This window comes from Ranitomeya variabilis, chromosome 6 (assembly GCF_051348905.1).
Source record: "Ranitomeya variabilis isolate aRanVar5 chromosome 6, aRanVar5.hap1, whole genome shotgun sequence".
In the NCBI taxonomy this organism is placed as follows: Eukaryota; Metazoa; Chordata; class Amphibia; order Anura; family Dendrobatidae; genus Ranitomeya; species Ranitomeya variabilis.
In genome coordinates this window covers 427,917,029-427,930,418 of record NC_135237.1, presented here as the reverse complement: position 1 = coordinate 427,930,418, position 13,390 = coordinate 427,917,029, and the positions used below count along the sequence as shown (strand labels likewise).

Below are 13,390 nucleotides of genomic sequence, written 5' to 3'. Positions count from 1 at the left end.
TTCTGGCATAATTGTTTTGATGAATCCGTGCTCAAGTTTGCATTGTCCATGAATTAAACAGCACTAATAAATATACCCCAATACGTATATGTATAGGGTGTATTTACCTTAGGAACTACACAGAGGTTCTTGTTACGGTGATGGCATCTGTACGTGTGAAGATCTTCCAGGTGCAGGCTGCATCTGCTCTACGTGATATTCGCTTATGCTTCGTAGCGTGATATTTTCTACAGTCAGCCGGTCACAGAGTATGTGATCTGTGATGCAACCTAGCAAAGTATCTGCTACATTAGCCAGATCCAGTAAAATGGAGGAGTGGAGAAAAGGGATATACTAGATGGAGAGAAAAATTAAATGGTTCACACGTTCAGTAGTGGTAGCAGCAGAGGCCTGGTGGGGAGAAGTATCAGAACCACAGAAATGACAGCAATCCCAAGTGTTAAATACACATGGTCTACAATACGGATATGCGGATTTCATCCTGCACATATACAATGTTCATAGCCACAATATAGTGCCGGGCAAAAATGACTGAAAGCTTTACCTGCCTCAAAACCAAGGAATGAGAGAGGCGGGTCCCGGGGAGAGCAATAAATCTGTGTAATGGTAATAAAGTGAGAAATTGCAGATATAAGGTGAGTGTGTTCTCAAAGTAAAGCTTTTTGGAAACATGTCTTCAACAGAAAACCACATGTTGTCAGTGAAGGAAAAAGCAAGAAAGCGGTTATAAAAACAAAAAAAAGAAGAGAAACATTAGAAATAAAGTGCTGTGTATTTGAATGGCCCAGTGTACATGGTCAGTATGTAATATCTGCTTTGCCCTTGTATGCCATTATAGGGGCATTTGGATTAAAAACTTGAAATCCGTCCACAGGCAGGGTCACTATACACAGCACTACACTTCTACTTCCTAAACATGTATTTGTGTTACCCTACTGTCACTATGTGATCCTTATCACAGAAAACACATATGGGCAGTGGTCTACAGTGCCCTCTTCTGCACCTCACATTGTGCGCCATTTCTGCAGAGCCTTCCATGTAAGCTACACCTTCCTAAAATCTCCTGAGAATTCGCGTCCAGCAAAGTGAAGTGGAGGTACGGAAGTAACCTTAGACCGTAAGATACAACCATCACACTGTAGGTGAGGGCGGGACAGGTTCCAGCAATTTTCCATTACACTAATCCTTCGCATTACTCCATGCCCAGTGCCAACCCCTGGCTTCAGTGATGTCTGTTGACCATGGTTGATAAAGACATAGGGGCGCTGAGCAGGCTTCAATAACACCTAAGGCAACTAATACTAGGCCGGAAATGATGAGGAGAATGGATGCACGGACTAGGAATCTCTACTTGCTGTGCACTTGTAGATTAGCTTATATAAAGATTTCAAATTCATCTGCTCAGGAATGGAAAATCCATTTGTGCTGCAAAAGCCATGTTTGAACTTATGATTAGTCCGATAACCCTGACAGGTTTCCTTTAAATGCAACTATAACCATTAAGGATCATCCTTTACAGGCTGCGTCTATGGTCAGCCTTGGAATATTGCTCAGTAATTCTTGTAACCCTTTCCCTACATAAAAACTATTGCTCCCCATTTCGGGGGCAAGGTGTATGGGGCGGGCTATGGTAGGTGCTGGTTGTGTTATATAGCAGTGACGCGAGCTAGCTCCAATCCAAGCTGCTTAATCACAGACAAGCAGCTTTTAAGTAGCGCCAGCCCAAGGAGGAGCCCGACGTGCAGTCTTTGAGTAAGTGTATCTACCCATAACAAATGATTAAAAAAAAAATGTATGTACCCCAGCAAAAACTACAGCTCCTCACAAAAAAAAACTAAAATCAAATCAACAAGCCCTCACATAGCTCCACTGAGGAAAAATTGAAAAAAAAAAGCCATTTCTCTAAGAAATGGTTACAAAACCCATTTTTTTTTTTAAAAAACATTTTCAGCACTTGCAAAAAAACAAACAAACTAAGTTTGGCATTGTCTCAGTCACATGGACCTGAAAAATGTTGATGCAAGGTAATTTTTACCACATAATAAACATCGTCAAAACAACAAATGGTTCAGAAAAAGGGAACCTTAATGTATTCATGTCACCCAGACTAAGGGCAGCATGAATCAGAGCCTGGCAGCACAACTGCAGCTAGGTATATCTTTCTCCGAATTGCTCCGGAGTTTCAGAGAAAATATGGTGTAGTGATCCAGGTGGGGACCACAGCAAAGACTAGTCCAGCGCCGCCCCCAGCTGACTCTTCCCAGCACCGCTACAGGTGACTCACCGGTCTCTCAGATAGCGAGATACCTGTAAAACTGGCCACTTGTCTCCTCTCTAGCTATGTTCCCTGGCTGGACCTTCAAACTAGATTTTCTCTGAAACACTAGAGTATTTCAGAGTACAATATACCTAGTTGCAGTCTGGTACCATGGCTCCGATTCATGCTGCCTGTGTGGTTTGTACGGCATGAATCAGTGGACAGGTTCTCTAATGTTTTCTAGTAATATGTTTGATATTATACATTGCATCATTCAAAACTACAACTCATTCTGCAAAACTAGAAGCCCTCGTTTGGCCATGTTGGCAGATAAGATGAAGTTATTGGATGACTCTAGGAAGGAGGGAGGGAAAAAAACAAAGAAAAATAGTTCGACATGGGCGCAAAGAGGCTTGACACTTGTGGATAGACTTTGCTGTGTTAAAAGTGTTGATTTGTTTACTCAAACTGTGGATTATGTGCCGCCATTTCCAATAACATGCCATACCATGCCAGGCGGAGATAGAAGTGCAGGATACATAAACATGCCCGTTATATTTACACGCCAACCTGTCGCAGAGACCATCAAAGTCACTGGAGAAGTGTGGTGTGCATTTCATCCTGGCAGATCAGAGAACATAGACTATGCTGCAATGTATCGTCTTACAGACACCGTTACAGAAGTGAACGGAACAATAATTACACTATACAAAAAGTGTACTATAGCATCCGCGAATGCCAACATCTAGACTAAAATTAGTTATATAGGAATCTAATGCCTCAAAAATAAAAAAAAATACAAACTATGGCTCCTGTCATCAAGATGCCATATATACCAAGGAGACGGCCAAGTGAGAGATCAAATAACTGGAAACTAAAAAGCAACTGGAGATCCATTAATAAATAATGTTTAATTACCAGAGCGAAAGAACAATGAGCAACAAAGCTCCTACTGACCAGACCCTGCGTAATAGGATTTCCTACAGTCCGGCATTAATTCTCTAATGTTATAGCCAGAATACGAATAAAAACGCAGTCTGGTTGAGGTGACGAAAACTGGGAAAACTTCCTGTGGAGAGCCTGGCTTCAATGGGCACAGGACAACGCTCCAACCCCTCTGTTCTAGGATTTGGTGAAAAATTAGACGCTAGATCCAAGTACATGGCATTTTCATACAATATAATGTATATAAAAAGGTTTTTCACTTTTTCTGTGCAGTTTTACTCAATCTTCACCGCAGGGAAATTATTCATTTGGCCAAACAGACTGAAAAGTGAATGACGAGCCAAGACGTTTACAAGAAGGTTCTTGCCTGACAATAAGCTGCAGTTACACACATTATTCCTACAGGGTCGTTATAGCCTCGCTGAATGGCTCGTCATGAATAAACCCTTCTGTCTGGCCTATTACCGTAGTAGTTTAGCTGTGTACTCCGGAGAACAGCTTTCCAGATTGTCTAGATTAACTCTTTCTGACCACAAGGCTCAGGCAGCACTCGCTGTAATTTCTCCATCCACAGACTAAGCCCAGAAAATAACAATCCTCACATGTCGGGAGTTCCTTATTTGACTCCTCTTCAGTACCCACCATTTTAAAATAAGAAAAGGTTTTGCACATTGGATATATATCTTACAAATTGTGTAAGGTGAAAAGACATCGTCAGAGCTACTCTACCTGTGTTTCTTGATGCCATTCGATGTGGTGTCTCCTCCGCCAGGCTTCTTCTCATCTGACATGTTGGCTTCGTGGAAGTTAAACTCCAAACTCTCTTCTGCTGAAGAATTTTCAACAGTCTCAAATCCAGTTAAGGAATGATCAGACTCTGAATCTAAAAGGACAGTTGTGTGAATGAGATGTACGCTGCAACTACTGAAAACTTCTCACATTCACTGAGCACTGAAACCCGAGGAGGTTACTTTGTTTTTCGACAAGCTCCATTCATTAACAGATGCATCTCACATCAGCTCTTCACATTATATAGGGGAGAAAAGGAGCAAACACTCCAGTATTACACATATATACTATATATTATATATATATCTTCATCTATGCTGAGCCAGTTGCTTGCCTTTAACGAACATATTTAGGCAAGTAAGAGACCAATTTTCCCTATTTTCGTAAGCATGCACAATTGGAGATGGACTACTGGCCATTGTTGATTGTTTATTAAAAATGCTGTTTTTTGTATAAGTAGAGTCTCGGCTGCTCAAAATCGCTCTCAGGTCCTCTTGGAATAACTTGTAGAGGACTTCTAGCACTGAAACTATGTTCCAGACTCATTATTTGCAATTTATTGAAGTCCGTTTTCTTTTTTTTTCCACTTAGGAATTTTTTGTTTGCAAAAATGTTTTGTCTAACAGCTTTTTTTTTTTAGCGCAAACAATGTTAAAACACTTTTTTGCACATTTTCTTAAATAAGCACCAAATTAAAGACTTTGTCCGAAGCCTTAATCCACACAGGTGGGTCCCCAGTAGCTTCTCCCCACCCGCTGCCTTGAATTGACAGGTCTCTGCCTATGTGCAGGACAGCAGGGGGGAGAAGCGCTTGGGCCCTGGAGGCTATTAAAGTGTGTTTTTCTCTGACACACCCTGGCTGGGATCACACAACCCATTCCCGATACATGCTGCCATGAATTGGGCAGCATGTATCTGCTGCAAGGCTCTCTAATATCTCTGCTTACAATTAGCGACTTATTATTCTAGTCGGTTCTCATAATACTATCCAAATACAAATTCTCCAATAGACCAAAATATATGTGCATGCTATATTTGCATTAATACACATGGGCGGCACATTTCTGAGTCTCCAAATACAATTTGAATTAATACACCATTTTTATACACAAATGGCGGCTACGTCAAATACACAACTTATCTCCTCCTACAGAATTAAGAGAACATGATATATTCATGTAGCCAAAACCACAGGCTGCATGAATAAAAGTCCATCTCTGTCACTTTAGCCAGGTATGTGTTAAATGCTGAAACATTGCAGCTTCTCGGAGAAAACATACATTTCAAAGAAACCCAAAGCACATAACGGCCACCGACTAGTCTAAAGGATCAGTGGTACTCAGCAGCTTCTTTCTGCCAAGCTCCAGGAGACTGACAGCTCTCTTCCTATACATACAAATACAGAGTCACTTTGGAGAAGCAGTGACAAGCTGTGGGTGACCGGCCTCTTGAACTTGTCAGCCCTGTCTGCTTTTCCCTGGCTGGTGTCTAAATGTATGTTTTATTTTTATTATCGCAGTGTTTGAGTAAATTTACTTTAATTAAATGGCAATGCTGTACGTTCAATCTGCCCATGATTCAAGTACCATAAAGCAGATGTCAGGTCCACTTTAATCTCTTAGCAATATCTTTTGAAGAAAAAAAATTCTCCACCATTTTTTAAAGAATTTGCTGTGCTATTTTTTTTTTTTTTAAAAGGTTCTTCAGCAGCAGTGTGTATTATACTGTTACATGTCCCAGCTCCTGCAAAATATCACGATAGACACTTTAGCTGCTGTAGGCCAATCTATAGAAAAAAGGAGAAGAAACTTTTTGGACAGGACGGTAAAGACTGGACAGGCAGCTACTCCTTACTTCTCACAAACAGGTTCTGCAGCAGCTGAGGTGTACAACGATAAATGTACAGACTAGTACAGGTTATTAGATTGCTACAAGTCACAGTCCTGTGACTTACAAAATTAACTACAACAGGTCTCAACAACAATTCACACTCAAGGAGAAAGAAAGCTGTGAAATGCTGACCTACTGCGTGATACTTGGAAAAATGCCAGAAACAAGTGTTCCACTAGCAGATCTTCTGGATTATCAAATGCCACATTAAAGTAAGGTTGTCCCTAGAAGTATTCTGTTATTCAAAAGGCTTATATAAATACAATTCTAAGGACAAAGAAAATAAAAGGGGAATATAAAACTAAATTTAAAATTCATGGCAAAATACTATCATTTTCCACAATTCCACTGAAATCACCATTTGTAAGAGTCATTTCCATAATGAGAAACATTACGCCTTCATGAGCATTATATAAAAGGTTACCAGTAAAGTTACTGGCAGATTGGCGTTCCTTTCCTTGTATCTCTACATCCGCATGTGAAAATGGAACCAAACTGCACAAAACTGATTTCAGAGTGAAGGATGGGGCACAATAAACGCAGAAAATCCATTAAAAAAAAAAAACACACAAAGATGACCTAGTAGAGAGAAGATAAGACCTAGTAAGGCAGAAGAAAAATGTTACCTGAGATGGCATCGTAGAATTCATCCTCGCTGAGAATACTGTGGTGTGGAGGGCTTCCTTTAACCAGTGACTGCTCTAATTCGTGGTGTTCAGTAGCCAAAGTCTGTAACGCCTCTGATAAGATCTTACTTTTTTCTTGCTCGTGTTCTAGTTTCAGATTTCTCGCCTATATTGGAGTAAGAACATTCCTATGTTAGTTCATTACCTGTAAGGTAAATGAAGGTGACAGATGAAGTAAAGCAAAAGGATCCATCAAAAATGCAGAGAGAAGAGCACTATCCTGCCATCCAGCATTGCTCCACTTTACCCAGTACACCCTTCCGATTTTAAGTGGCGCAATTGTTCAGTGTTACTGTAAAAATAAACTTATTCGAAAAATAAAATATAAATTACCGTAAATGGACAAAAACATTTTAGATTCAGCCGTGCTTATAGGTTTCCATCAATTTCAGAAGAACAAGCAACAATATCAATGCTAAAAAAAAAAAAAAATATGTAGGCGAATCATAATCACAATGGGCATGTGCGGAAGTTTATTTTTCCACAACTTACCATATTTTTCAGACTATAAGACGCACTTTTTCCCAAAACAAAAAATTTTGACTGAAAATGGGGGTGCGTCTGATAGTTGGAATATACTTACAAGTAGTGTGGCAGCAACAGGAGTTGCGCGATTCTGTGGCGGTCCAGTGCAGGGCAATGATCACACTCCCTTCAAAGGTTGGTGCAGCAGTATTCGGCAGTGCAGGGTCTCTGCCGACATTTTGTGAAAGCCCTGAGCCCCCGAACTTTCATTGCTGCGATAGGTGGCCTCCGAGAAAATGGCTGCCAGAAGCAGCGCATGTGCAGATTGAGATTTTGGCACCAAGATCTCGTCTCCAGAGATCTCAGGACGAGATCTCAATCTGCACATGCACCGCCACCTGCGGCGATTGCAAAAACCAATGGTGGCCAGTGGAAGATTACCTCTAAATAAAGTGCAGAGTGCGCAGCTCCTGGAAAGGCTGCAGGGGGGAGGGGGGGGGGGTGCCCGCCCCAACGTACGTTTTGGTACTGCCTTCGTTACAGGTAATTATCCACTGCCCACCATTGTTTTTGCTGGGGCAGCATTATGTGATTCAATATAAGCTTTAGGCTATGTGCACACGTCCGGAATTGCCACGGAAATTTCGGAGGCAATTCCGCAACTGTGCCGCTGGTAAAACGCATGCAGAATTGGCATGCGTTTTCCCGCTAAACACTAGCGCTTTACAAGCGTAATTAGCTTGCAGAACGCTAGCGTTTTCCAAGCGATCTGTAGCATCGCTTGGAAAACTGATTGACAGGTTGGTCACACTTGTCAAACAGTGTTTGATAAGTGTGACTAACTTTTTACTATTGATGCTGATATTCTCACCTTCCGACGTCCCCTGCAGCCTTCCCGCTCCTCGCGATGCTCCCGGCAGCTTCCGTTCCCAGTAATGCCTTGCGGCAATGACCCCAGATCACAGGTCATTGCCGCAAAGCATCCCTGGGAACGGAAGCATCGCGAGGAGCTGGAAGGCTGCCGGAAGGTGAGAATATCCTGATTTTTAATTTCAATTATTTATTTATTTATTTATTTTTTTTTTTTAACAGGGATATAGTTCCCAAGGCCTGGAGGAGAGTCTCCTCTCCTCCACCCTGGGTACCAACCGCACATGATCCGCTTACTTCCCGCATGGTGGGCATAGCTACATGCGGAAAGTAAGCGGATCAATGCATTCCTATGTGTGCGATTCCGCACAAAGAATAAACATGCTGCGTTTTTTTCCGGAATGCAATTCCGCCGCGGAAAAAAACGCAACATGTGCACAAAAATTGCAGATTGCATTCTAATAGGATGCATAATGTAAGCGTTTTTTTCTAGGTTTTATAGCGAAAAAACGCCAAAAAAAAATCCTGAACATGTGCACATAGCCTAATACTTACCATATGGGGCCAAAACGGAGTAGTGTTATACTTGTTGTGCAGACCACAATATGTGATTTATTATGAAGTGATACATAGGTTTATCATTCTGTGCAATTGCTCTAATTGCTCTGGGTGGGTGTTTGTGGGGGTGCGTGTGCCTTTTCTGTTAACGGCATATTTGTATAATTGTGATGTAAATGTAGTATCATTTCCCGTTTCCATGGTTTATGGTGTCCATTTTTAATTTTTTGATATAATAAAGTACATTATTATACATTGGACTTGTACATCATTGCTCCCTTTGGTAGCTATTTTTCCGGGGTTAAAGTTGCTTAGGTCAGAGTATACCCTGGGTATAGTCTGGCCTGGGCTAAAATATATCCCTCCAAGCCCGAATATTTGTGTGCTTTTCCTGCTCACCCACCCAACTCACATAATAGTTGTCCTGTGTATTGGGACCTTTAGGACAGGGACACACGGCAACTTTGTATGCGATTGTTGCATGCGACTTTAAACATTTATAATGTAGCAAGGACTTGCTAGTCTAAGGCCAGGGTTAAAGGCAAACACTGATAACATTAAAACGATCATGCTTATTTTCAAGATAAAGTGCATGTTCTGTTGTTGACTGCAGATTGAAGCTTGCAGGATATGTCAAACAATCCATGGAGTCAACGACTTGTGTGGATGACAATGTCACAATTCAACAGATTGGCACTACGGCAGGAAAGACACACCAATATGTGGGCTTAGAGGGGTATAGTTTAGCCTAGGGTAGAACATACTCGGGGTATTCTATGGCCTAGGCCACGTTAACGGGAACCTGTCACCCCCAAAATGGAAGGTGAGCTAATTCCACCGGCATCAGGGGCTTATCTACAGCATTCTGGAATGCTGTAGATAAGCCCCCGATGTAACCTGAAAAAGAAAGAGAAAAAGAGGTTAGATTATACTCACCTGGGTGGGCGGTCCGATGGGTGTCGCGGTCCGGTTCGGGGCCTTCCATCTTCTTATGATGAAAACCTCTTCTTGTCTTCACGCCGCGGCTCCGGCTCCGGCGTACTTTGTCTGACCTGTTGAGGGCAGAGCAAAGTACTGCAGTGCGCAGGCACCGGGAAAGGTCAGAGAGGCCCAGCGCCTGCGCACTGCAGTACTTTGCAGGACAAGAAGAGGACATCATCCTATGAAGATGGGAGGCCCTGAACCGGACCGTGACGCCCATCGGACTGGACCGCAGCGGCGAACGCCCCTGGGTGAGTATAATCTAACCTCTTTTTCTCCTCTTTCAGGTTACATCGGGGGCTTATCTACAGCATTCCAGAATGCTGCAGATAAGCCCCTGATGCCGGTGGGCTTTGCTCACCTTCCATTTTGGGGGTGACTGGTTCCCTTTAACCCCGGCATAGTATGGCCTGGGCTACTTTACTCCCCGTGGGGTATATTCTGACCTGAAGGGGTATTATGTGGCCTAGGCCAGAATATACCCCGGGGTATATTCTGGCCTAAGCCACTTTAACCCCGGGCATAGTCTGGGATGGGCTATATTCTGGCCTGTTACATCAGAGGCTGTCGCATCACAGCAATGGATGTGAGGAGGATCTGGGCTTAAAGAAAATGTCGGAGGAGCCCCCGCACCACCGTGCGATGGGAGTTATATCACTGCCAGAACACCCCCTGTGACCACACTCCACCAGCGCTACCGATCTGACACCCCCAAAGATACCCCCCCAAGTAAGCTGAATTGGGACTGTGAAACGGACCCCCATTTGACATCCTTTTTCCCCCTATTTTCCTTCTGGACATTTGGGGTGATTCTTATGGTCCGATGCATTTTATAGTCCAAATTATACAGTATTTCCTCCACAGCACTGAGACTAGTTTGAGGCTTCATTTACACATTCAGTATTTTACATCAGTATTTATAAGCCAAAACCAGGGGTGGGTGAAAAATGCAGAAGTGGTGAATGTGGCTTTAGATTGGCTCATGTAAAACTATAAATGCTGTATATATTAAACACTACGCATGCTACATTTACCATAGTTGAAGTTTATTATTAGGAAATTTCCTTTATGGCTCATGCCTATGGCTGTATTATAATTAGTTTTATACGTGTGTGTGTGTGTACGTATATGTATATGTGTATATATATATATTATATATATATATTATATATATATATATATATATATATATATATATATACATATACATATATATACATATATATATACATACACATATACATATATACACACACTTGGGAAAAGTCAGAGGTACATGAAAAAAAAAAATCAAAATAATTTGTATATATTGGATCATTGCTGATTATAAAGAAATGTTATTAGAAAAGTGAAATATAAAGCTGCATTTAGCGATAGTATTGGCATTTAGGGACAATATTTTTTTCCTTGTGGCAAGTTCTGATAGAGGATAAGTCCTGTACCATATCTTCGTATGGTTTTTTAAATCCATTTTATTCAGCGCATTACATTCCGCAGCGCTATACAGATATTGTCATCGCTGTCTCCTTGGGGACTCACAATCTAAACTCAAAACCAATATGTCTTTGCAGTGTGGGAAAGAAGCCTAAGCACCACAAACACTAGTAGAACATATAAACTTCTTGCAGATGTTATCCTGGATGGGATTTGGACCCAGGACTTCAGCGCTGCAGAGCACCTGTGCTAACCACTGAGCCACCGCTATAAAATAAGTTTGACAGAAAGAAGCGATATACTCTATTGCAGAGGTGTCAAACTGCATTCCTCGAGGGCCGCCAACAGGTCATGTTTTCAGGATTTCCTTAGCATTCCACAAGGTGCTGGAATCATTCTGTGCAGGTGATTAAATTATCACCTGTTCAATACAAGGAAATCATGAAAACATGACCTGTTGGCGGCCCTTGAGGAATGCAGTTTGACACCTGCTCTATTGGACTCGGTATATATGCATTGCTACTATGGGAGAATATTTCAATACACCTTAGATTCGTAGGCACCATACGCCTCTCTGCACTTCAGTACAAGTAAATGCTGTTGTGTACATGAGTCTTACTATGGCTATGTTCACATGTTGCATTTTTCACCTTTTTAATGCAAATTTTCACCTGCATTTTACAGTACCAGTAAAGTATATGAGATTTCAGCAATCTCATCCACACAGCTTTTTTTTGTCCTCGGTATTTTGAGAAAAACCTTGGTTTTTGCAGAATTCAGCATGTCACTTTCAGCATTTTTTAACTATTGAAAGCAAGGAGTGGTAGAAAAAAATGCTGCAAAAACGATGAAAAACAGCAGGTATCAGTTTTTGCTGCATTTTGCGTGCCAAAACTTGATGAAGAAGAGTCAGATTCATTTTTTTGCACTAAACTTTATCAGCATGCACAAGAGCAAATGTGCCATGTCAAAAACAAAACACAAAAAAAAAAAAACTAAGCAAAACCTGATTGTTTTTGCAGCAAGTTTCTTATTGCCAAGAGCAGGTTTTACTGTTAACTGCAACACCAAGAAGGAAAGGTGTGTAAGGGAATGTATTTCCACATGTGGCACTCATATCTGTTTATTCAGTATGGAGTTTTAAAAATGTTTCTATTTTGCCATCATTTGCACATCATTAAGGCTAGTTGCACACTAGCGTTTACCTGATCTGCGGCAGGCTGCGGACTTCCTCCGTGAAGCCCCGCCCTCGGCCGCACCTCCGCCACTAGCTCCGCCTACTTCTGAATGCGGCCCGCATGCGACCTCCGTACCCATCTTTAACATTAGGTAGGCAGGTCGTGCGGCTGTATGCAGATGCTGCCGCACGCGTCGTTTTGACGATGCGGCGACCAGCGTAGGACGCAGCCTGGAGCATTTTTTTTTTCCGCATCGTCAAAATGACACATGCGGCAGCATCCGCATACAGCCGCACGACCTGCGTACCTAATGTTAAAGATAGGTACGCAGGTCGCATGCGGTCCGCATGCAGAAGTAGGCGGAGCTAGCGGCGGAGGTGCGGCCGAGGGCGGGGCTTCACGGAGGAAGTTTGCAGCCTGACGCAGATCAGGTAAACGCTAGTGTGAAACTAGCCTAACATGTCTATAGATGCTGTGAATTTCATAATTCCATGATTTTTTTCTACTTTGTGTTGCAATTTAAATGTTGAGAAGTGTAGATACAATGGAATAAGAGTCTAAAATCTCTGCAATCAGAGCTAGAAAAATATGTATCACAAGGTGACCACTATTCTACCATCTTTGTCGCAGTGAATAGTTCCTGGTAGAAATAAGTCAACAGCTCTTTAATAACTTGAAGATACTGATTATTATTATGTACCCAAAAAACCATATGCAACATATTTTAGAAATTATACACCCACCTCTATAGCTATATAAAAAATATTATACACACCACTTTCTAAATTATGATGCAAATTGGATTTCAAAGATGTAATTTTTCTCAAATATCAACTCATGGAAGGTATTGGATCGGAGTTCACTTTGGATAGCTGAAATCAATCTCAAAAGCCTACCTATGAATTAGTTTGCCAGGTGAGCCCTATTAAAGGAAAACTACTTAAGCAGGCCACAGGTTTCAAACAAAATAGGATAGAAAGGATCTATCTGCAGCCAAAAAATATCAAATCGTGCAGCACCTTAGACAAGGTATGAAAACATTAGATATTTCACAAAAACTTATGAGTGATCATCGTATTGTGAAGAGATTTCTAGCTGATACAAAGCAGAGACAGGTTAATGCAGATAAAGGCATAATGTTTCTGCCAGACTAATCGCATTAAGAGAGTAGCTGCTAAAATACCATTACAATGCAGCAAACAGATAATAATCTTTATTTATATAGCGCCAACATATTCCGTAGCGCTTTACAGTTTAACAGTTTCAAACACAACAGTCATAGGTAACAACGTTAACAATACAATAATAAAGCAAAATAAGACAACCCTGCTTGTGGA

General features: G+C 41.6%; 1 protein-coding gene across 7 annotated transcripts in view; it reads right to left on the bottom strand.

Moving 5' to 3' along the window:
- The window catches only part of OSBPL1A (oxysterol binding protein like 1A), a 253,732-nt gene that overhangs the window by 59,323 nt on the left and 181,019 nt on the right, over positions 1 to 13,390 (bottom strand). For 6 of the 7 annotated variants that reach the window (XM_077270363.1, XM_077270362.1, XM_077270364.1 and 3 more), the window contains 2 exons: positions 6,508 to 6,673; positions 3,932 to 4,085 (listed from right to left, as the gene is read on the bottom strand). In XM_077270363.1, the coding sequence (XP_077126478.1) occupies positions 3,932 to 4,085; positions 6,508 to 6,673 (320 nt within the window). Of the gene's footprint in view, positions 1 to 3,931; positions 4,086 to 6,507; positions 6,713 to 13,390 lie in introns of all 7 variants that reach the window. The other variant, XM_077270368.1, reaches the window with a different exon arrangement.